This window comes from Chelonia mydas, chromosome 10 (genome assembly GCF_015237465.2).
Source record: "Chelonia mydas isolate rCheMyd1 chromosome 10, rCheMyd1.pri.v2, whole genome shotgun sequence".
Lineage (NCBI taxonomy): Eukaryota > Metazoa > Chordata > Testudines > Cheloniidae > Chelonia > Chelonia mydas.
The window spans coordinates 3,201,520-3,221,739 of NC_051250.2; the positions used below are offsets into that span (position 1 = coordinate 3,201,520).

Consider the following 20,220-nt stretch of genomic DNA (forward strand, 5'->3'; position numbering starts at 1 on the left):
GTGGCACCTTAGAGACTAACCAGTTTATTTGAGGATGCATCCGATGAAGTGAGCTGTGGCTCACGAAAGCTTATGCTCAAATAAATTGGTTAGTCTCTAAGGTGCCACAAGTCCTCCTTTTCTTTTCATCGAGGGTCTGGTGAGCCTGGTGCCTGGGGTGCCTACGACACTTGTGGTACACCAAGCATGGTGACAGACACCTAGAGGGGACTGGTGCATCACAACTCCCATCGTGGGGGACACCTTGCAGCGGGGTCCACTACAGGATGTTCCATAGCCCCAAGATTTCAAGGGAGAAATTAAGTGAAGAGAATGAATCCTGTGACTTAAACCTTCTTGCCACGCTGTTATTTTCTTGTGTCCCTTGGCAGCTGCAATGCTTTTAGTGCTTCTTGCTTGTGAGTACCTCTTAGCTCAATACAAAGCTGAGCTGCAAGTTCATGAGATGGTGCATAATTTATAGGAAGACTTGGCCTTTCCCCTGCTGGTTCCATTTCCTTTTTGTAGTAGCTGAACATTTCCCCTTCACTGCAGGTGTTGAAGTAAAAGCCCCTGTTTAACTCTCTCTTAAACACTCGCACCCTTGTATAATGCCTTACACCTTCTCTGATCAAAACCTTAATTTACCTTGATGGTTTGAATCCAGGCTCGTAAATGTATTAACCCTAACTGCTTTTCTTGCAATGCCTTGGCAGATGCTGACTGCACTGATGTGCTTTTAATATTCTCCAATAAGCAGACAGTAAAGGGAGGTTTGTGGGAGAGCTTTCAATCTCTGCGTGCTACCATCATTCATCCACCAGGGTGAGAGTTCCCCATAAACCTTGTGTTGCTCCAGTTCTTTATTTTCCATTGGCATATACGCACTGCTGAAATTTAGAGCATGCTTTAAATGGGAGCAAAGAATTGATAGCGCAGGCAGTGTTATGATTAACAGCTCTTTTCTTTTAAATCAGAGAGGAGATATTCCAACTTGGGCAAAGCCCAAGGGAAACATTAATTTATCTCGAGGGTGACTTTACTCTATTGAAGGTTTCTTGTTGACTTTAGTGTTTAAAGCGTCTATACAAAACCACGATACAGGCAGTACAACGTTAACTGAAAATTAAAACTATATTTGGATAAAATACATTTAGTTAATAACCCAAAGGTCAAAGAGGGTTTATGAGAGGTGGGCTAATAGTGCCAACACATGTCCACTTTAATATTTTTAATGATTTCATTCTGGCCAGGCTCAAGCCCTTTGGGATTTGCTTTCTGCAGATACTCACGTGGTTGAGTTTTACTAGCACAAATGTGTGTCGAAAGCACATTTCAAAATCATTTGTGCAAAGATTGGTAGAAATTACATTTTACATTTGCAAAAAGAAAAGGAGGACTTGTGGCACCTTAGAAACTAACAAATTTATTTGAGCATAAGCTTTCGTGAGCTACAGCTCACTTCATCGGAGGCATTCATGAAAGCTTATGCTCAGATAAATTTGTTAGTCTCTAAGGTGCCACAAATCCTCCTTTTCTTTTTGCGAATACAGACTAACACAGCTGCTACTCTGAAACCTGTCATTTTACATTCACACACACAAGTATCTGTGCTAGAACAGAGGGAGGATGGTTCAGTGTTAGGGCATGCTGCTAGCCTTGGACTCAGGAAACCTCAGTTCAGTTTCCTTTGCTGCCACAGATGTCCTGTGTGACCTTGGGCAAGTCACTTAGCTTTCACATTTATTTCAATGGGAGTTAAGCACGTAAATACGTTTGGGGATCTGGGCCTTGGTCTCCCTATGCATCACTCCCCTCTCTGGAAGATGAGCTTTATGTTACTGCTGTGCCCCAAAGGGGGGTTGTAAGAGTAAGTACCTTCAAGTTGTGAGATGGTTTGCTACTGGGGGGGCTATATAAAATATCTTAGCTGGAACTGCTTCCACGCTCATCCTATCAAAGCAAAGCAGCATGTAAATTATCTCACTAGTCGCAGCTAACCAGCATAGCTCAAATAGCAAAAAATAGTATACAATAAAATAATCATAGCAATCCGCACGTAGAGTAAAAACAAGAAAAGAAAGTCTCTTTCGTTTGAGGATCTTGTGAACTCCTCACAGATACTTCATGCACAGAAAAGGAGGCTAATTCATCATCATATATGTTGTATGTTAAGAATAATTCACTCAGCTCGCACTATTACACATATTAATTTATACTGGAATCACAGAATGCTCAAAAAAGGGAGAGTTTAATAGCACCAGCTAGGGAGAAAGTTCACGTGGCAATTGTTATGTAAACTTTCCTTATACAGCTCTGCTGATACGCTTCAGCCCTGCCCTGCGCACCCTCTGCTCTCCAGAAAAGAGATTTGTTGATCAGTTCATGGTGAGCACTGCAGTGGTTTTGTGATGTGTAGGAACTAGGACTGGACTCCGCCAATGCATTTTCACCTGTGGGGTAGACTAGAACTGGAACTTACGTCTCCCGGTGGAAAACGTTTGTGCGCCATCCTGCTGGCCAGACCCGATTTAACCATCCATTTTCCGTTTCAGGAACTTTATTTGTATGGCAAAGCAGCAGGTGCTGTCAGCACTAATCCACCAGCTCTGGGTGCCCGTAGCAGGTTTATGCTGTCTCTCCTGTGTTATGGCCCCTGGGTGACTCTCTACCTCAGCAGTCCTGGCTCCTCATGCTCACTGATGCGCCTACCCTCCCTCTCTTACATTTCTTTGCACAGGGTGACTTTAGGGTCCTGCACTTTGGCAGTCCCCTCACAAATACTCACACCCAGCCACCCCTAATTCCTCATCCGCCTCCCTCTCTCAGGCCATCGGAATGGGGCAGAGACTGAGCTCCCCATCTGCCCTTGCTTGTCAGCGTCACCTCCTCTGGCTTCCCACATCGGAGCCTATGGCGCTTCACAAACTGGTGGTGGATGCGGGGTGCCAAAGGGGGTCTCAGGCAGATTGGCGGGGGAGAAGGTGGTCCTGGGGAGGGAGATGGCTGGGTCCTTCCTCATGTCAGGTTGCACAAAGTCCTGCAAGGCCCAGCTCCAGCCCTGCCTTTGCAAGTCAGGCGGTAGATGAGCAGGTCTCACGTGTAGCACATGGGGGATGGGGAGGCTAGTGATGGGCTGCACATGGCTGCCCCCACCCCTCCCAAGATCTGCACCAGCAATGGGAACTCAGCGCTGGGCACATTAAACAGAGCCCTGCAGGGCCCCACCTGCACCAGTGTGCCACAGTGCTGGAGGCACTCGTGCCCCAAAGCCCTCTGCATGCACCCCAATTCCTCCATTCCCCCCCCCATGCACCATGATACTCCCATATACCTACCCTCCTGGATACCCCATGTAACCCACCCTGTCTGCATTCACCTGATCCCCTCCCCATCCCCATCTATTTCCAGTGCCCTGCAGGTACCCGGGTGCCCCACAACCCTATGATGGTCCTGGGTGCCCCCCTGCATGCCCCCTGATACCTCTATATGCACCACCCCCTGCATGCCCCGCTACCCCCATGTGCTCCACCCCCTGCATGCACCCCACTACCCCATATGCACCACCCCCTGCATGCACCCCGATACTCCCATATGCACCACCCCTGCATGCACCCCACTACCCCATATGCACCACCCCCTGCATGCACCCCGCTACCCCCATATGCACCACCCCCTGCATGCACCCCACTACCCCCGTATGCACCACCCCCTGCATGCACCCCGCTACCCCCATATGGACCACCCCCTGCATGCACCCCGCTACCCCCATATGCACCACCCCCTGCATGCACCCCACTACCCCATATGCACCACTCCCTGCATGCACCCCACTACCCCCATATGCACCACCCCCTGCATGCCCCGATACTTCCATGTGCTCCGCCCCCTGCATGCACCTCGATACTCCCATATGCACCACCCCCTGCATGCACCCCGTTACCCCCGTATGCACCACCCCCTGCATGCACCCCGCTACCCCCGTATGCACACCCCTGCATGCACCCCGCTACCCCCATAGGCACCACCCCCTGCGTCTGCATGCCTGGCCGATCTGCGGGGCTGCCCGCAGCAGCCGGGCCGGGTCCGTGCCCCTTTAAGAGCGGAGCGGGGCTGGGCTGGGCCGGGCCGGCACGGGGGAGGCTCCGCTGCAGGCTGATGCCGGAGCCTGGGCTGAGAGCCCCGCTCGTTTGCTGCACCAGCTCCGGGCAGGGCTTTGCTGCGGCTCTAGCCAGGTGCTGAGCCCGCAGCTCCCCCGGCCGGGCCGCCCCCTGCACCAGCACGGTAGGGGCGGGTTGCATGAGGGCAGGACCCGGCGCCGACCGCCTGGCGGGCCCGGGGGGGTACCGGGCAGGGGGCAAGGGCCCGGAGAGGAGATGGGGCGATGGGGGGCAGAGGGATGGGGCACTGGGGAGATGGGGCCCTGGGGGGTACTGGGCAAGGACCTGGAGGGGAGATGGGGCAGAGGGGTGGGGCTACTGGAGAGATGGGGCCAGGGGGCAGAGGGGTGGGGCACTGGGGGGTACCAGGCAGAGGGGCAAGGGTCCGGGGGAGGAGATGGGGCAATGGGCAGAGGTCACTGGGGGGATGGGGGGGCACTGGGGAGGTGGTGTACTGGTCAGAGGGATGGGGTACCTGGTAGGGGGCACTAGGCAAGGGGATGGGGCACTGGGGGGGTACTGGGCAGGGGGACACCAGGGAGGGATGGGGCACTGGGGGGAGTAATGGGACACTGAGTACTGGGCAGGGGGTACTGGGGGGAGGAGAGAGTAGTGGGCAGGGGGACACTGGGCAGAGGGGCGTGGGGGTACCAGGCAGGGGCACTGGCATAATTTGGGAGTGTTGGGGCTGGTAAGAAGGAGCATGGGCATCCGTTGGGGGAGAGGTTGCTAGGAGGTCTGTACAAGTCTCCAGAAAGTGCCTTGGCCCCAGGGGCGGGGTGGGGGGAGCTGCAAGACACTGCTGCTGGTTCCAGAGAGATCAGAAAGTGAGACAACCATGCCTAGACACCCCCAATCTCTTCCCCTTGCCCCTGTAAGAGCAGTAGGTTTCTCTGCTCTTGCAGGTGTTGTTCCATAGGGCGCTGTCCTGCGCTGGCAGGGAATGGGCCAGGTTTAGGGCTTTTCTGCCTCAGCCTTGGGGGCCTGGGTGTTCCAGAGAGTCAGATTGATCAATGTGCAACTTGAACCCTGCGGACGCCAGGGGACGGTGCCTGTGGCTTATTGAACGATACAAGGGTATTTTATTTGTCTGGCTTTCACCATCCTGTTAACCAGCCGCTGTTAAAATCAGCACATCAGACAGAGGCTGATAATGATCTGTCTGTATCTTCATCCTGCCACCATCACCATGGCGTCTGAGCACCTAGGACAAGAATATTCTATAACTGATCAAACCCGGCGCCTCGCATCCCCCCATGCCTGATCTCCTCCCAGGGCTGGGCTGCTGGCGTCTGCCTCTGCTGACGGAGGGTTCGTCCCCATTGCCAAATTATGGAGGTGCAAGCCGGCAGGAGGGAGCTCTGTCAGGTCTTTTAATTATTAAACTCAGTTCTGGTGCCAGTGTACCCTGACCTTGTGAGGCTGCTTCCAGCTGAGTGCAAAACCACTTTGGCTAGGTTGCAGTTCATTGCAGGGACGGGGGCCCCTCTGGCCTGTACTGTCTGCCTCTGCTAAGGTGACATTTATTAGACTCTATGGGGCTGTGGGTGTGGGGATGTGTGGTTTCACATTCTCTCACACTTGCGGGAGAAGAATTGTACATGCCAATAATGGCTGAAGAATTTATTTAAAATGGAACTGCAGGCAAACCTCTCAAATGGATGTGCTGCTGTCTGAGGCAGCAGAATTCACAAGAATAAAATGGTCATTCTCTGAGTCCAGAGTGCTTTCTGGAGAAGCTGCATTTTCAAATCCATCTGTCTCCTGCTGCTTTTCTTCTGTGCAGGGCACCCTCCTCTGGCTACACCAAATCCTGGGTGGCAGGGCCAGAACACTGATGATCCAGCCAGCCCTTGTCCCACTCCACTGTGTTTTTCAGGGTTTCTCTCATCTGAGCTAGAAAGGTAGGTCGTTGTACATAAATCCCAGCTCCCCAAAAGGAAATTATAAAACAAACTCTTTTCTGTTTGCAGCAGCGGGGGGGGTTGAATTGGGGAGGGAGGATTAATGCATCATTTACTGCCATCTCAGACAATTACCCCAGGCTGGATAGCAAGCCATGTATCTAGCTATGTGTAAAGCCGTGGTAGCTGTCCAGAGCACAGCTTGCTATGCCTAGACACTTGTACAAAAACAAAATTAGAAGCTCAGTTTATTATTTTCTTGGGTGTAATTAATTTTCTACATTTTAAACTCTCGCCATCTCTATCCTGCAGCTTTATTGTATTGTTTCCAAAGAACAACATTTAAAGTAATGTGTAAAACTGGAGTGGCTGGAAGTGCTGTGTGCTTTGTAGGCTGTTTTAGAATTTAGCTCTCAAATGTGAGAAGGGGGAACCTTAAAGCTAGTCTGACCTTCTGTCTTCAGAGGCCCTGGGGGTTGCTCTTGCACTCTGAGGATTTGGCTTCAATAGGATGCCTAGTGCTCTCCTAAAAGTACTTCTGTGAGCAGACCATGTCCCTTTAATAAACATAGTGCGTCCCTAGTGTTCTCATGCCTAGTGAAAGAGACGGGGACATTGGCTGACTTGCTGCTGGAAATGAATTTCTTTCCCTGTGTTACTAATAACACTTTTGATAGTTGGAAGTGAAAAATAAAAACGTTGATTTGTTGCTGTTTAAGCTCATTGCTGCTGCTTTGTGTGTCTCTGCTAGGACAATAAAACCCAGTTTCCCTTCTGCTGAGCAGGTTCGGTTGCATGTGGCCGAGTGATTGTAAATAGCAGTTTTCAGTGGAATGTTTTAAAATTGTGGAAGCGTTTCTATTGGACGGAGAAGGCTGTTGAAATGCTGGGCCACATTTAAGTTGCCAATGCCCTTTTAATGTATATCAAGCACTTCCGCAGTCACATTTGGAAGGTGCTAAAGATGGGTGAAGTATTTCTGGTTTCAGAGTAACAGCCGTGTTAGTCTGTATTCGCAAAAGGAAAAGGAGGACTTGTGGCACCTTAGAGACTAACCAATTTATTTGAGCATAAGCTTTCGTGAGCTACAGCTCACTTTATCGGATGCATACCGCTTGTCTTTTTAATTCAAATTAAGCATCCAGACCAGGTACTGGGGGGTTTAAAGGTCTGATTCTCTGTCCTCGTGCTTGGTGTGGGAACTGGGGTGCAGTTGCGAAGATGCGTGTTACCATTTAAGCTCTTTGTCCAAGCTGACTGAAAAGCAAAAGGAAAACAAACAAGGTGATCTGTTTTGAGAGTCTCCATTGCTCGCGCTAACTTAGGTACTTATATGGCCCCATTACCCTACTGTCTATCTACCATGGCATGGCTGCCGATGGAGATGAAAGTTCAAATCCAAGCAAATTATTTTTCAGTAAAATTAAAAACAAAATTTAAAACCAAATAAAATGAAAGCCAAATCTCAGTGATCTGATAGCACCTGTCTAAATATTTATAGTTATTCTGGTGAGGCATGGTGGTCCCATGACGGTGTGACTAGCATGGTACGTATTTATGGACTTTCTGAAGTCAGGTGAAGTCTGTTTCTCAGTGCTTCAGAATGCTCTGCACCCTGTCTGTGTTAGTTCATTTCCCATTTTAGTTTTTTGGGCATTTCTTTTATTTTCACTTGATGTGTTTCATGTGGTACGATTGTGTTTGTGGTCTGAGTGTGAATTACCACCGGCAGCGCACGTTCTTTACACAACACAAGAATCCTTCCTGGTAGTAGTCTTGACTGTGGAGGAAAACGAAGAGGCTTGAGGGGTAGGGTGGCCTCTAAGGGATGGGGCGCTGGTTCTGAGCTTCACAGCACGGTCTAGTCCCTCCTCTGCCACTCACCTGCTGTGTCCCCTGGGTAAATCACTTCCTCTTTCTCTGCTTCTTTTGCCTCCCACCCTCATCTTGTCTCTGCTGTAAGCTGTGTGGGGAAGGGACTCTCACTATGTGTATGTGCAGTGCCTAGCAGAGACCCAATCTCGGTTGGGGCCTCTTGGCACCACCATAAGAGACACATTAAATAAGAGCAGTGGGTGCATGGCTATGAGAGGAATTAACTTAACTTTGTATTTGCTTTCTTTTTTTAATTGTAACCAACCTGGCTTCTCACAAGGGAGTTTGTGTAGCTTGCAGAAAAACACTGTGACCAGAGATCCCTGGAGAAATTCCTAATGTCTGGTTGAGGACTTGATCAGATGAAGAGCCTTGATGTCTAATTATATCTGTTTAGATCAGGGCCCTAGACTTCCTGCTAACGTACTTGGTATCTGAGAGACAAGATAGGTGAGATGATATCTTTTACTGGGCCAGCTTCTGTTGGTGAAGTCTGAGAAACAAAAAGAAAAGGAGTACTTATTGCACCTTAGAGACTAACCAATTTATTTGAGCTTAAGCTTTTGTGAGCTACAGATCTGATGAAGTGAGCTGCAGCTCACGAAAGCTTATGCTCAAATAAATTGGTTAGTCTCTAAGGTGCCACAAGTCCTCCGTTTCCTTTTGCGAATACAGACTAACACAGCTGTTTCTCTGAAACTCTGAGAGATGAGATTTTGAGATTACACAGAGCTCTTCCTCAGATCTCACTGGAGGGATGTTAATGGGCCACTTCATCTTGAATGGTCCCTTGAACTATGTGTTAACTACTTATGCTTAAAGCTATGTTTTAATCACCAGTATTTTTAGTTTCAGAGTAGCAGCCGTGTTAGTCTGTATTGGTAACATGACCAAACGTGGTGAGGTCCATCCCTCTTCCCAGAGTCTCTGTGCACGCTGCTGTTTTCTGCTTGCTGCCCGTTCACTTTCACTTCCAGTGTTCCTGAGGAACACTGGCAGGACTTGGAGGGGCATGCACTGCCAGCAGAGCAGAGGGCTGCGTATAGGCACAGGGCTGCCTGCTGCACAAAGTAAACAAATGGACAAGAATCGATAACAATATTTTCTTCACTTTCTTTTTGTGAGTTCTGTTTAGAGGTGCTCATAATAACGGCAGGTACAGTCAAGTAGCTATGGATGCGTGGATGATTTTTAAGTTTTTGCTTCTTTAAGAAATAAAGCAACTGAGCTGCACGCTGGCTAGAACCATCTTCCATGCTGTGAGCCTTCAGAATTACACGTGCTTCCCGTGTGTCTAGGCCAACGCTACCAGCTGAGCACTATTATCACGTGGAAACAGCAACAGGACAAAACGAGCTCCTCCGAATAGGAATGGTGACAGACTTCAGCAAAGAAGTCTCGGTTTCTTTTTTAACTTTCTTAGGGCAATATTTTTAGCTCAGCCACAACATCTAGCCCCAGGCCCGTTGTTCCCACTGCAAGATGTGGACCTAGCAATCACTATTCCTGTTGCCATTAGCACAGCACTTGCTTTGATGACTAACAGAAGCGTCAACACTTAACAGACCTCAGGACCTTTCCAAGGCAAATGCCTCCTCTCGGTGGCTTCTGCAGGATGGTTTCCACTGAAATCCTGGTCCGGGCTGTCTGCACAGATTGTGAAAGACCTTCCTGCTGAGAGGTACTGGAGACGGATTAAGCTCCACCCTTGTGCCAGGGAAATCAATCCAGGAAGAATCTCGCTCTCTCCTCCTTCCAACCTGCCTCCCCTCCTCTCGATGGAGCTCTCTTGGTTCTGCAGACTGTAGCTGTGCCGACTAGCTCCCCAAACAGCCAATTAACTCGGTAACTCTCCGGGGGCGCCCGGGAATAGCCATGTCCTCAGCCAGCCGGGTGCTCTAATCTCTTTCTTATCTCTTAGCTGCTTGTCTCCTTGCTAGTGCTGCAGGAAAGCACAGTATCCCCAAGAGCAGGTGGCTGCATGAGAGGAAAGTGGTACCCATCGGGGTTCTTTGGCATCACTGCTCTTCCCGCCCAGAGAGAGCCGCTGTTCCAAGAACTGGAGAGCATCTGCCAATAAATCTCTTGTCTCAGGACAGCTTGAGGCTAGTGACTAGGCTGTTAATGGGCACCTGTGTACTGTGGTGACGAGCACAGTGTAAAAGCCTAAGTGGTGAGCATGTTGTCTAGGACCGTCTCTGTGCCAGGCCCAGCAGTGTGGTGGCACTGTGGATCAGGACGGATGGCGTTAGAGGGGTGAATGAGCTGCAGGCTAATCGTGCTGTGCTGAGGAACCATAGCTCCTGTTGCTCAGCGCCTCTGAATGTTGGTCTGTGTGTGACCAGACCTGCAGCCCTTCATCCTGCTGAGCTGAACGGGAACTTTGCCTGCATGAGGATGGCAGGATTTGGCCTGATGTACTGAGCAGCTTGTTCCCAGCCCCGTGACGCTCTCCATGGTTCTGTTCCCCCCCACCCCCACCCCGTTTGTCTGATCTGTTGGATCTTTGAGTTCTTTGGGGCAGGGACTGTCTCACCGTAAATGGAGAGCTCCTCGCACAATGGGGCCCTGATCCCCCTCCAGGGCTTCTAGGCACTAGAACTACTAAGTTCTATTAAGTAGTGGGGATAAAAACACATGAGCTGTGTTGGCCCTACGGCCACTTCATCGGGAGTAGCTCCACGGCTCCTAACCATCCTACTGTAGACCCAGCCGTTTGTCACCTAGATTTCTTTCTTCGCTCAGCTGGGCTGTTCTCTTTGCCACGTCTCTGATCTGAGAAGGGAAGGGATTTGGGCAGCTGAGGCAATAATAGCTACAAAGGCTTTTACCGTGTCCTCCCTTATTGACAAGACTGTTGTTGATGTAACCTAGCACAACCCAGTTCCAGTTTCTCCTGTGGCTCCTGCAGCCTGTATCTCCAAGTGCTGTAGAGTGAAATAGCTCTAAGGGCCCCACGCTGAGTGTCCATCTCCCTTTGGGGGTTTTTGGTTTTTTTGAGGAGGGTTGCAGGCAAGTGATTTGCATCTCTGCAGGTAAGGCCCTAAGTTAAAGAACAGCTCATAGAGGGAGAGGAGGAAAAAGAGAGATGAATAACAAAGAGAAGCCTGGTTTCAGAGTAGCAGCCGTGTTAGTCTGTATTCTCAAAAAGAAAAGGAGGACTTGTGGCACCTTAGAGACTAACCAATTTATTTGAGCATGAGCTTTCGTGAGCTACAGCTCACTTCTGTTTCCTTGTGACTGGAGAAAAGGAGTGAGCACATCCAGTTATACTGAATTTTGGTAAGCGCTCGCATGCTGTAGCAATGGCTGCTATACAAGAACCCAGACAGAAATGGGGAAGAAAAGAAGAGAAGGTCAGGAGTTGGACTGGAGAAGGCTCTCTTACCAAGAGCAGTAGGTTACATGAGGAGCAGCCAAGAGACTGCTGTTTCACGAGTGGGGTGGGATTGGGGCAAGTCCAGGAGGATTTTTAAGACTGAAGAGAACAATTTTGAGAAGGATCTTGGGATTGTTGTGGGGCTTGTTTCTGGCTCACTAATTTCAGTCATGATTTCAGTCACTGACTTTAATCATGACTGAAATTAGCGAGCCAGAAACCTTGATTTTTATTTTTTTTTTATAATAATTGAATTTTTGATAATAATTGAATTTAATCTTGTTTTGCATTTGTACTTTAGCTATTCCTAAAGAAAAATTAATTCTTAGTGATTGGTATAACAATTAAAACATTGACTTGCAACCAAATATAGTCTTTACACTAAAAGTGAAAAGAAAAGGAGTACTTGTGGCACCTTAGAGCTAACCAATTTATTTGAGCATAAGCTTTCGTGAGCTACAGCTCGCTTCATTGGATGCTTATGCTCAAATAAATTGGTTAGTCTCTAAGGTGCCACAAGTACTCCTTTTCTTTTTGCGAATACAGACTAACATGGTTGTTACTCTGAAACCGTACACTAAAAGTGGTTCTTTTTGCTAACTAGGCAAATACACTCAGTGGTTTTCAACCTCTTTTTTTTTTTTTTTTCTTTTTTCATTTGCGGTGAAAATTTCAAAAATGGCGGCATAGACCCCTTTAGAAACCTTAGGCAGAGTCTGTGGAGCCTCAGGGATCGGCAGACCCCAGGTTGAAATCCACGGCACTGTCTGTACACAATTATTTACGCTATTCTATAGCTCAGCGTACACTTATTCAGATTTTTAACTTCTGTGTTTTGTTTTGTTTTTTTTTAGTGTGTTAGAAAATGACAAATGATGCATTTCTTATTTTACTAGATTGGGGTGTTTGTTTTTATTTGGGATTTATGTTAAGATGCCTTAGGATGGTAACCAGAATTAAATTACAAATATAAAACAACAGCATTTTGAAATAGTCTTTATTAGTTAAATGAAACTTCCTTAAATATGCTGCATACATAAGAAAAAGGCTTCTTGAAAACTGCTTTTGCATTTTAAACTGACTGATTAAACCAAGGAAGTGTTTCTGATCACTCTCCTGTCTGTTCTCTATCGGCCAGATTCTCAAAGGTATTTAGGCCCCTAAAGATGCAAGTAGGTGTTTTTGAAAATCCCAGTAGGGCGCTAGCTGCATCTGTAGGAGCCTAAATGCCTTTGAGAATCTGGCCCCATGTCCGGGCAGTGGTATTAATTTGGGGGATGTGCAGGTGCAAATGCACTCGCCCGCCCTAGTTGCTGCGGAGCGTATTTTATAACACGGCCCTGGAGTTGGTGTTGGGGGTGCAGGCTGGGAGGGCCCCAGCAGCGCATGGCTGGCGTGGCTCAGTGGTGTGATGCCAGGACTGTGTACTCAGTTCCAGGGCTGGGCCAGCTTGTTTAAACATCCTCCAAGCAGAGGCTGAGTCAGGGAGGTGTGTTTCCTGTTAGGCCGTAGGCCTAGGTGGGGTGGTTCCAGGTTCTCCAGCGGAGGGCAGGGTGTTGGTTGCCCACGCCAGGTGCACTCTGATCTGAGGGTGGGCTCGGGGGAGGCGTCCCTGCACAGTGGCCAGCCCGCGTTCCATCCTGCACCCCCGATAACCTCATTGCTCCCTAGGGGAGCACGCCCCCCAGTGTGAAACCCAGTGAAGTTGTGTGTCTGTGCTGGGCACATGGTGTGTAGCAGCCCTAACTGCTTCACCACAGACTTGGGTTTATTGAGCTGAGCATCCTGCGGGTTCCTGGTACATATGGTAGCTCATCTCTTGTCACACACCTAGAAAGAAATACACAGTGTGGGGCCGTTTTCTCTGAATCCCCGTCTGGGTTTTACGCTGTGTGCCCCATCGTGTCACGCACACAGACCTAGAGCGGAGAGCCGTTTCTCTCAGCGTGTGTTATATGTGTTACAAATCCCTGTCTGCACAGTGCTAATCCACAGCAGCTTCTAGCTGCAATGAAGAGGTGCTCCTTCCTTGTACGGGGCATGACCTCAGCCATGCAGAGAGAATGCCTAACCCTTGGCTTCAGCAATTCAGAAAGCCAGTTCTGGGTGCTACGCCTAGAAGTGGCACGATACACGCGGTACCTGCTCAAAGGTTGGTTGCATATTGGCTACAAGCTGAGGTTTTAACAAAGCAGAAAGAATTGACACACCCTCTGCCTAAAGAAACGTAGCCACAGGGCCGCACTGGGCCACCACGAGAGCAAAAGCCGTCTGTCTGGTCTGTTTCTGGGGCTAGCAGAACAGCACAGCCTGCCTGGAAGCAAGGCAGGATACGGGATTTATGAAACACTGCCAAGTACGATGAGCAAGCTCCCGTACAAGGAGAGATTAACACAAGTGGGATTATTTCTGGCCTGATCCGGAGAAGCTTTCCTCAGGCGATTGGTCAGGGTGAAATCATTAGGGCTGCTCCATGAGTACGGGACTGCACAGTTGGTCCCTTAGCTTGTAAAAGGGGGAAATCTGAGCTGGGGCGAGGGGTCTGAAATAACAGATGTGCCAGTGAAGGCAGGTGGTCTGCTCTTTGCTTCTGTTTTGTGGTCCTCCTGTTTCCTCCTCTGTGGCTGGAGCTAAACTTCTCTGCGCACCTCTCCCTGTCTCCGGTCCCAGCCTCGTTTGGCACTGGTCAAGCTTCTCATGTGTCTGAGAACCTTTGCTTGTGTTTTCTAACTGGCCTCTCTTTCCCCATTGCAGGGACGTTCTCCCTCATGCTGGCTCCCTCGGTCCCTGGACAGGTTAATCCAACGAAGTGTGCTCCCCACGCCAGGATGGCTGCTTTTTAAACCTGCCCTGGCGCTCTTGGCCTGCCCCAAGCTCAGACGCAGCTTTTCCTGCCAGTTGCCACCTGTGTTGTCCAGGTAAAATCCATCGCCTTGTGCAAGGGTGGCCAACCCGACCCTGAGAAGGAGCCAGAATTTACCAATGTACATTGCCAAAGAGCCCCAGTAATACGTCAGCAGCCCCCCATTAGCTCCCCACGCCTCCCGGTCAGCTGTTTCGTGGTGTGCTGGAGGCTCTGGGGGGAGGGGAGGAGCGAGGGCATGGCAGGCTCAGGGGAGGGGGCGGGAAGGGGTGGAGTGGGGGCAGGGCCTGTGGCAGAGCCAGGGGTTGAGCAGTGAGCACCCCCCCGGCACATTGGAAAGTCGGCGCCTGTAGCCCCAGCCCCGGAGTCGGGGCCTGTACAAGGAGCTGCAGATTAACTCCTGAAGAGCCGCGTGTGGCTCCAAAGCCCCAGGTTGGCCACCTTGGTCTTGTGGTTTGCAGTAAATCTTCTGCTAACTAACGCTCTCCTCTAACAATGCCGTGTGTCTGGGTTAAACCCAGGAGCACCAGAGAACCTGGTGGTCTGTCCCTGGTGTGTCCTGTGGAGCTGGCCGGCTCCGGGCAGGGGACAGCAGGGGTGCAAAATGAAACTGCTGCTCTGATCTGCTCCCAGCAGCAGGTGCTTTGCTCCCTCCACCCCAATAATGATCTTATAAGAGCATAACCTAGCTCTTTTTTCACAGACCTCAGCCTGCTTCCCAAAATCCTTATCCCCGCTGTACAGATAGGGAAACTGAGGCACAGGGCCGGGACGTAACTTGCCCAAGGCCATCCAGCAGGCCAGAGCTCTACCCAGTAGGAAGCATTGCCTTGAGTCCCCCCCCCCCCCCCAAAAAACAGTATTCAACTCCCAGCATCTGCAGCTATCTCACTGCTTCCCCACCCACTTGTCACTCGGGTCAAGTCCTTGCCTAATTTAGGTTGCGACCCCTCGGGTCAGCGGTGGTACCATTCTGTTTGCCTGGACTCTGCTTTGCACCCCAATAGCACTAATTTAATGACCGCATGGTATTGGACCTCGCCTGCCCCTCGCCTGCCCCTCGGGGGGGGACCCGTCTCCTCCACAGTGTCTCAGGGCCGTTGCTGAGTAACAGCCAGGAACGTTGGCCTCAAATGTTTGCTTTGTATCGCAGCCAAGACACAGGTGCTGTCTCAGCACAGAGCCAGGTCCCTGCCTGAAGGAGCTGGCGACCCAGCTCCGACACCACCACCACCCCCGGGCAGGCTGGGGAGGGTCTTGCCGGCAGTTGGTGAGTTCCTGTGGGCAAGGCTTGGACTTTCTTGCCTTGCAGTAGCACCGGGAGTCCCCACCCCCTTGTGCAGGCTGCTCTGCAGCTGTGGGGTGAGAGACTGTCCCTGCTCCAGAGAGTTTGCTGAAACAGCCACAAAGATGAGCAGGGGAATGGTGTGTGGAGGGATGAAGTGACTCCCCAGGTCCCAGCTCATGTCATATGGGCCTGAGCGCAAGAGATGGGGGGGAATTATTCTCCCCAGTTTCCAGAGTGGGAACTGAGGCTCGGAGAGGTGATCCGACACGCCCGAGCTGGGAATGGAACCCAGCTCTCCTGAGCCCCAGGCCGGTGCCCTAACCGTACGGCCGTCCTCCCTCTGCATTGCACAGGTGGAGCAGAACCACACTTGGGATGTCCGGGCATCGGCTGAGGTAGCCTTGCCAGGCAGGAGCCGGCCAGCCAGCAGGGTCCCTTGTAAAGGTGTCTCTCTAGTGCGTATAGCTTGTGCCTGGGTGTCTCTTCCATCCCATCCCTGGAGTAACCCCGTGAGTTGGTGGTTAGGGTCTGTTCGGCTGGACACGCTTCTGTCCTGCCCGCTCGCAGCACCACTTCACAGCTGTGCGTTGGCTTCCGTGGCCTGAGCTCTGCCTCCTCCCCTGGGCGTGAAAGGCAGGTCCTGGCTGCAGGTGGAGGTTTTATCAGCGTTTGTCAGCTGTTCGCTCCACATCCTGCTTTGCAGCGCCTCCCACCCCCCTTTGCCTTGCAGACATGGCCTTCCCACGGAACCAGAAGCTGAACCTCCTGCGCCTCACCGTGCTCTTGATCGTGGCTTTAGCTGGTATCAAATTTATCTTCCGAGACAGGTAAGACGCTTGTCCGCAGCCAGGCTGCCCACGGAGCCCGGGTAGTGCTGGGGCCAGTCCCCTGGTGCTTGGAGCTGAGTTCTGTCTGTCCGGCCCCAAGGCAGCTCCTTAGCTGAGCTAGCGTCAGTATGCCCTCGCCCCGTCTCTCTCGAGCGCTGCACTGGCATGGCCAGCTGAGCCTGCCACACGCCTCTGGATTTGTAACCAAACGGTGGGGACTGGGATCTTACTGCTGCTCCCCGGCATCTCTCGCTGGGTGTTGGAGTGTCCTGGGTTCCCATTGCTGGGCCAGCTCTCCCCAGAGCGTACAGACCTGTAGATGGGGAGGCGGGTCCCAGTGACAGAGAGCTGCGTCTTCCCCACTCTGCCCCCAGCCGACGTCCCAGTCTGCCGGCGACAGCAGGCACTGGAGACTGTGACCCATTCCCAGGTGGCCTCTATGGGACTCTCCTGCAGAGCACATGCTGGAGGGCACAGCCTAGGGCAGTAGGTTGGACTGTTCAGCTCAGATACCCTCCAGGGCCAGCAGCTGTTCTTGGGGGCGGTGGGGCTGGAGCAGGGCACACCCCCTTTGGCTTAGGCACGGGGAACTATGTGACTCCAGGAGTGGGTGGAAGCTGCGCTCACAGCCCTGGAGGCTGATGTCCCTGCCCATCTCCAGAGCAGATGCTGTTGGGCTTTCCCCCACACCTTCTGTCCTGGCAGAGCCTCTAGGGGCTGGGAGGGGAAGTCAGTGCCTGGGGCCACTCTGCTGAAGCTGCCCACAAGGGAGCCGGTGCGTCAGGACGCTGAAAGTTTCCAGCGGCTCTGTTCTGCACGCGCAGTGTTACCCCGGATCTGCACAAGCACATCAGTAAGGACAATGACTTCTGGGGAAAGGCTGGAGAAGAAAAGGAGGAGGCCAACCCCCACAACCAGGCCTTAGAGCTCTCGGCGGTGAAGATAATGGGTCCGAAGGAAGACACCAAAAAGCAGCTCTCCAAGGACTTCAGCACCACGGAGATGAGGCTTGTCCACCTGGACCTGAAAGGAGCCGCGCCCAAGGTCTCCTACTTGGAGCAGGTGAGCAGCAGAGGGTTCTGGGATGACACTTGTCCCCTCTCTCCTGCCCTGTCCCTGTCCTGCTGGGCTGCAGGTGGACATCCCACTTGTTACGAGCAGGTCCTGTGGACGCCAGAGTTCAGCCTCTGGCTTCCAGTGCTCGCAGAGAGCACGGGGCATCTTTCCGCCCTGGTCGCGCGAGCCGCTGTCGGCTCCGTGGTGGCTGAGCAGAGCAGGGGGCAAGGGAGAGGAAGAGCTGGCTTTGGAACTGCCTGAGCGTGGGATGTTGCCCACCGGCCAGGGATCTCACATACTCCCCTCAGAGGGACGTAACAGAATCCCGTGGCCGCAGTTCAGAGCGAGAGAGACCCGTGGTAGCCTGGGAGCTCTGACTCCTTTTGCTGCCCTTGTGCTTGCCTGGAACCCATACAGCCTGGCAAGGAGCCCTGCTGAGGTGGGTTTCTAGCCAGGCAAGGCCATGGGCTCTTCTGGTGCTATTGAGCCTGGCTCCATGGAAGCCAGGGGAATTGCACCATAGACACCCAAGCTCAGTCTGACCTGTGGTCTCTGGCCAGGAGACTGATTGGCGAGCTTTCCATTTTTTTCCCCCCCTCCCGACCCCCGCTATGCTCTCCAGCCCCAGCAGGTCGGCTCATTGCCTTGGGCATTTGCTCTCCTTGCAGGTGTTTCCGCTTCTCTCCAAACTTGGTGCAAATGGAATCCTGGTCGAGTACGAAGACATGTTTCCCTTTAAGGGTGAGCTTGAAACCCTCAAGTCTTCATATGCTTATAGGTAAGATGTTGCAATGGGCACGAGTGAACCGCAGCGCTTTTCCACATGGCGGGGAGGGGGCTGGAGGTGACAAAGGAGGAAGCATTTGGCTGTGTGTGTTGGCTAGGTGTCCAAAAGTAACGTGACCCACTCGGTGCCGGAGGGTCTGCAAGTCTGGGCATGGCCCTGCTGGAACAGATAAGAGCCTGCTGCCTGCCGCAGTTCTGAGCCCGCTGGCTGTGCCCGCCGTTGGAGCAGCCTCCATGTCTGTTCTTACAGTGTCCGTGTTTGGATCCCAATTTGCATTCCCAGTTTCTCTCCACATGGAAAAGCAGCGAGCCAATGAGCAGGGAGAGACTCTGAGCTGCACCAGTGTAACTGTGCCACTCTGGGGACGCGAATGGGTTTCCTGAGCTAATGTGCAGCGCTCTGAATGTGGGTGTGTAGTGGGGCAGCCGCCCTGCTCTGGCAGAACGGGATAAAAGCAGCCCTGGAGAGGGCTGTGGCTAGGATAAAAGGAGTGAGAGCAGCTGAGGGAGTGGCTGACCACAGCTGGCCCTGATAAGAGGGCTGGGGGCCAGGAGCTGAAGGAGTCTCACGCTAGCCCTGGAGTGGGAAGGGCTGGCTGCCTGGGAGCAAGGTACCTGAAGCAGAGCAGTGCTGGGGAAGGGCAAAGGAAGTTGGGAGCTCCAGCCTGGTGGACTCAGGCTGCAGGCCTTGGTGAAGGTACTGGGCCTACAACGGTGCAGCCTGGGGATAGGCAGAGGCAGCTGGTCCAACCCCCTTGCCAATGATGAGTGGCCATGACACTGTGGTCTGCCCCAGTGAAAGGGGGCTAGATGTTGACTGGCAGTAGCCACTGAGGCAAGGTGGGCTTAGAGGGTTGGGGGTTCCCCTGGGAGGGGAGACCCAGAGCGTCAGGGCACGGTGGTGGGGCAGCACCCCAAGGCATGGGGCACTGGGGTCCGGGAGGGACGCGGGGCCTGAGGCAGGAGAGACGCTAGCCAGCAGAGGGCGCTCCGGAGCTGGAGTTGAGCTAATTCCCAAGACGACCAGCAGGAAGCGCCGCGGCGCTGAGTCGTCACCCTGCTACAGGGAGTACCAGACTCCTCCTGTCTGTCGCACAGCCGTTAACACCGCCAGTGCCCTGAGCCAGATTTAACACTCGGGCGTCGGCGTGTCTCGGAGCCTGCGAATGGCCTGAGTTTGCCAACCAGCACCTGCAAAACGCAAAGCCCTCTGACCTGCCGATTGTCCCTGTCGCCCTGCAGCGAAGATGATATCGAGAAGATCCAGCGGCTAGCGGCGCTCAGTAAGCTGGAGGTGGTTCCCCTGGTGCAAACCTTTGGGCATGTGGAGGTAGGCGTTGATCTCTGTGCGAGTCGGTCCTTCCGTAGGGGCGGGCTGAGAGCAGCTGCTCCTGGCCCGGAGGCTGAAAGGCGTGTCCTGCCATCCAGATGGCTCCAACCGCCTCCCAGAAGTGGGGTGGATCCAGGTGCCGACATGGCTGGTACCAAACACTGCATAGAGCTGAATCTCTCTCCTCTCTCCCCATCAGGCAGGCCTGGTGGTGCACAGACATGGCCCCTCACTGGAGCTCTCCCCAGAAAAGCTCTGTTCTTTTCTGTCTTAAACCAGGCTCACCCAAGTGTTACTGTGTGGCTTTAACAATTACTGCACACCCTGAATGGCTTGGCTCTGGATGTAGACCTGTTCCAGCAGTAGATGAGGATGGGGAAGGCCTGTGATGGGACCTGCTTAGGAGGGCACTCTCCTCGGGATTGTTTGTGCAGGGTTTTGTTTGTGGTGTTTGCAGCTCTCCGTCTTTCAGGGAGCCAGGCGAGTTCTTGGCGCTCGCAGACTGTTTCCTAGTGGTTATTCTCCCTTTGTCAGGGGGAGGCAGGGTGACAGTCCATTGCCCTTCTTGACTGGAAGCATTTAAAGGGCGCTAGATATAGATTGGGTTTTTTTTGGGCTCTGAACAGGCAAACGTCTCCCTGACCGTGGGGACCAGGTGTCATTCTAAGTCTGAAGCACCATGCCCACCTGTGGGGCTAGGAACCCACTTGTAGAACAGAGCTACTCAAGCCAGTGTCACGCCAGAGTGACCTCCTGTGAGGACCAGGGTCTGT

At 52.4% G+C, this 20,220-nt stretch overlaps 1 protein-coding gene across 11 annotated transcripts in view; it reads left to right on the forward strand.

The window, feature by feature from the left end:
- The first annotated feature begins 4,109 nt into the window (after positions 1 to 4,109).
- Positions 4,110 to 20,220, forward strand: part of LOC102947365 (hexosaminidase D) — a 30,862-nt gene continuing 14,751 nt past the window's right edge. For 3 of the 11 annotated variants that reach the window (XR_006284174.1, XR_006284175.1, XM_037910264.2), the window contains exons 1-5: positions 15,451 to 15,892; positions 16,179 to 16,275; positions 17,100 to 17,337; positions 18,000 to 18,109; positions 19,360 to 19,447. Coding sequence is in view for 7 of the 11 variants with exons in the window: in XM_037910264.2 (XP_037766192.1) it covers positions 15,730 to 15,892; positions 16,179 to 16,275; positions 17,100 to 17,337; positions 18,000 to 18,109; positions 19,360 to 19,447 (696 nt within the window). In the remaining 4 variants the exon portion in view is untranslated. Of the gene's footprint in view, positions 4,264 to 5,925; positions 6,044 to 14,051; positions 14,216 to 15,412; positions 15,431 to 15,450; positions 16,276 to 17,099; positions 17,338 to 17,999; positions 18,110 to 19,359; positions 19,448 to 20,220 lie in introns of those variants that run through there. The other 8 variants (XR_006284172.1, XM_037910266.2, XM_043523529.1 and 5 more) reach the window with 7 other exon arrangements.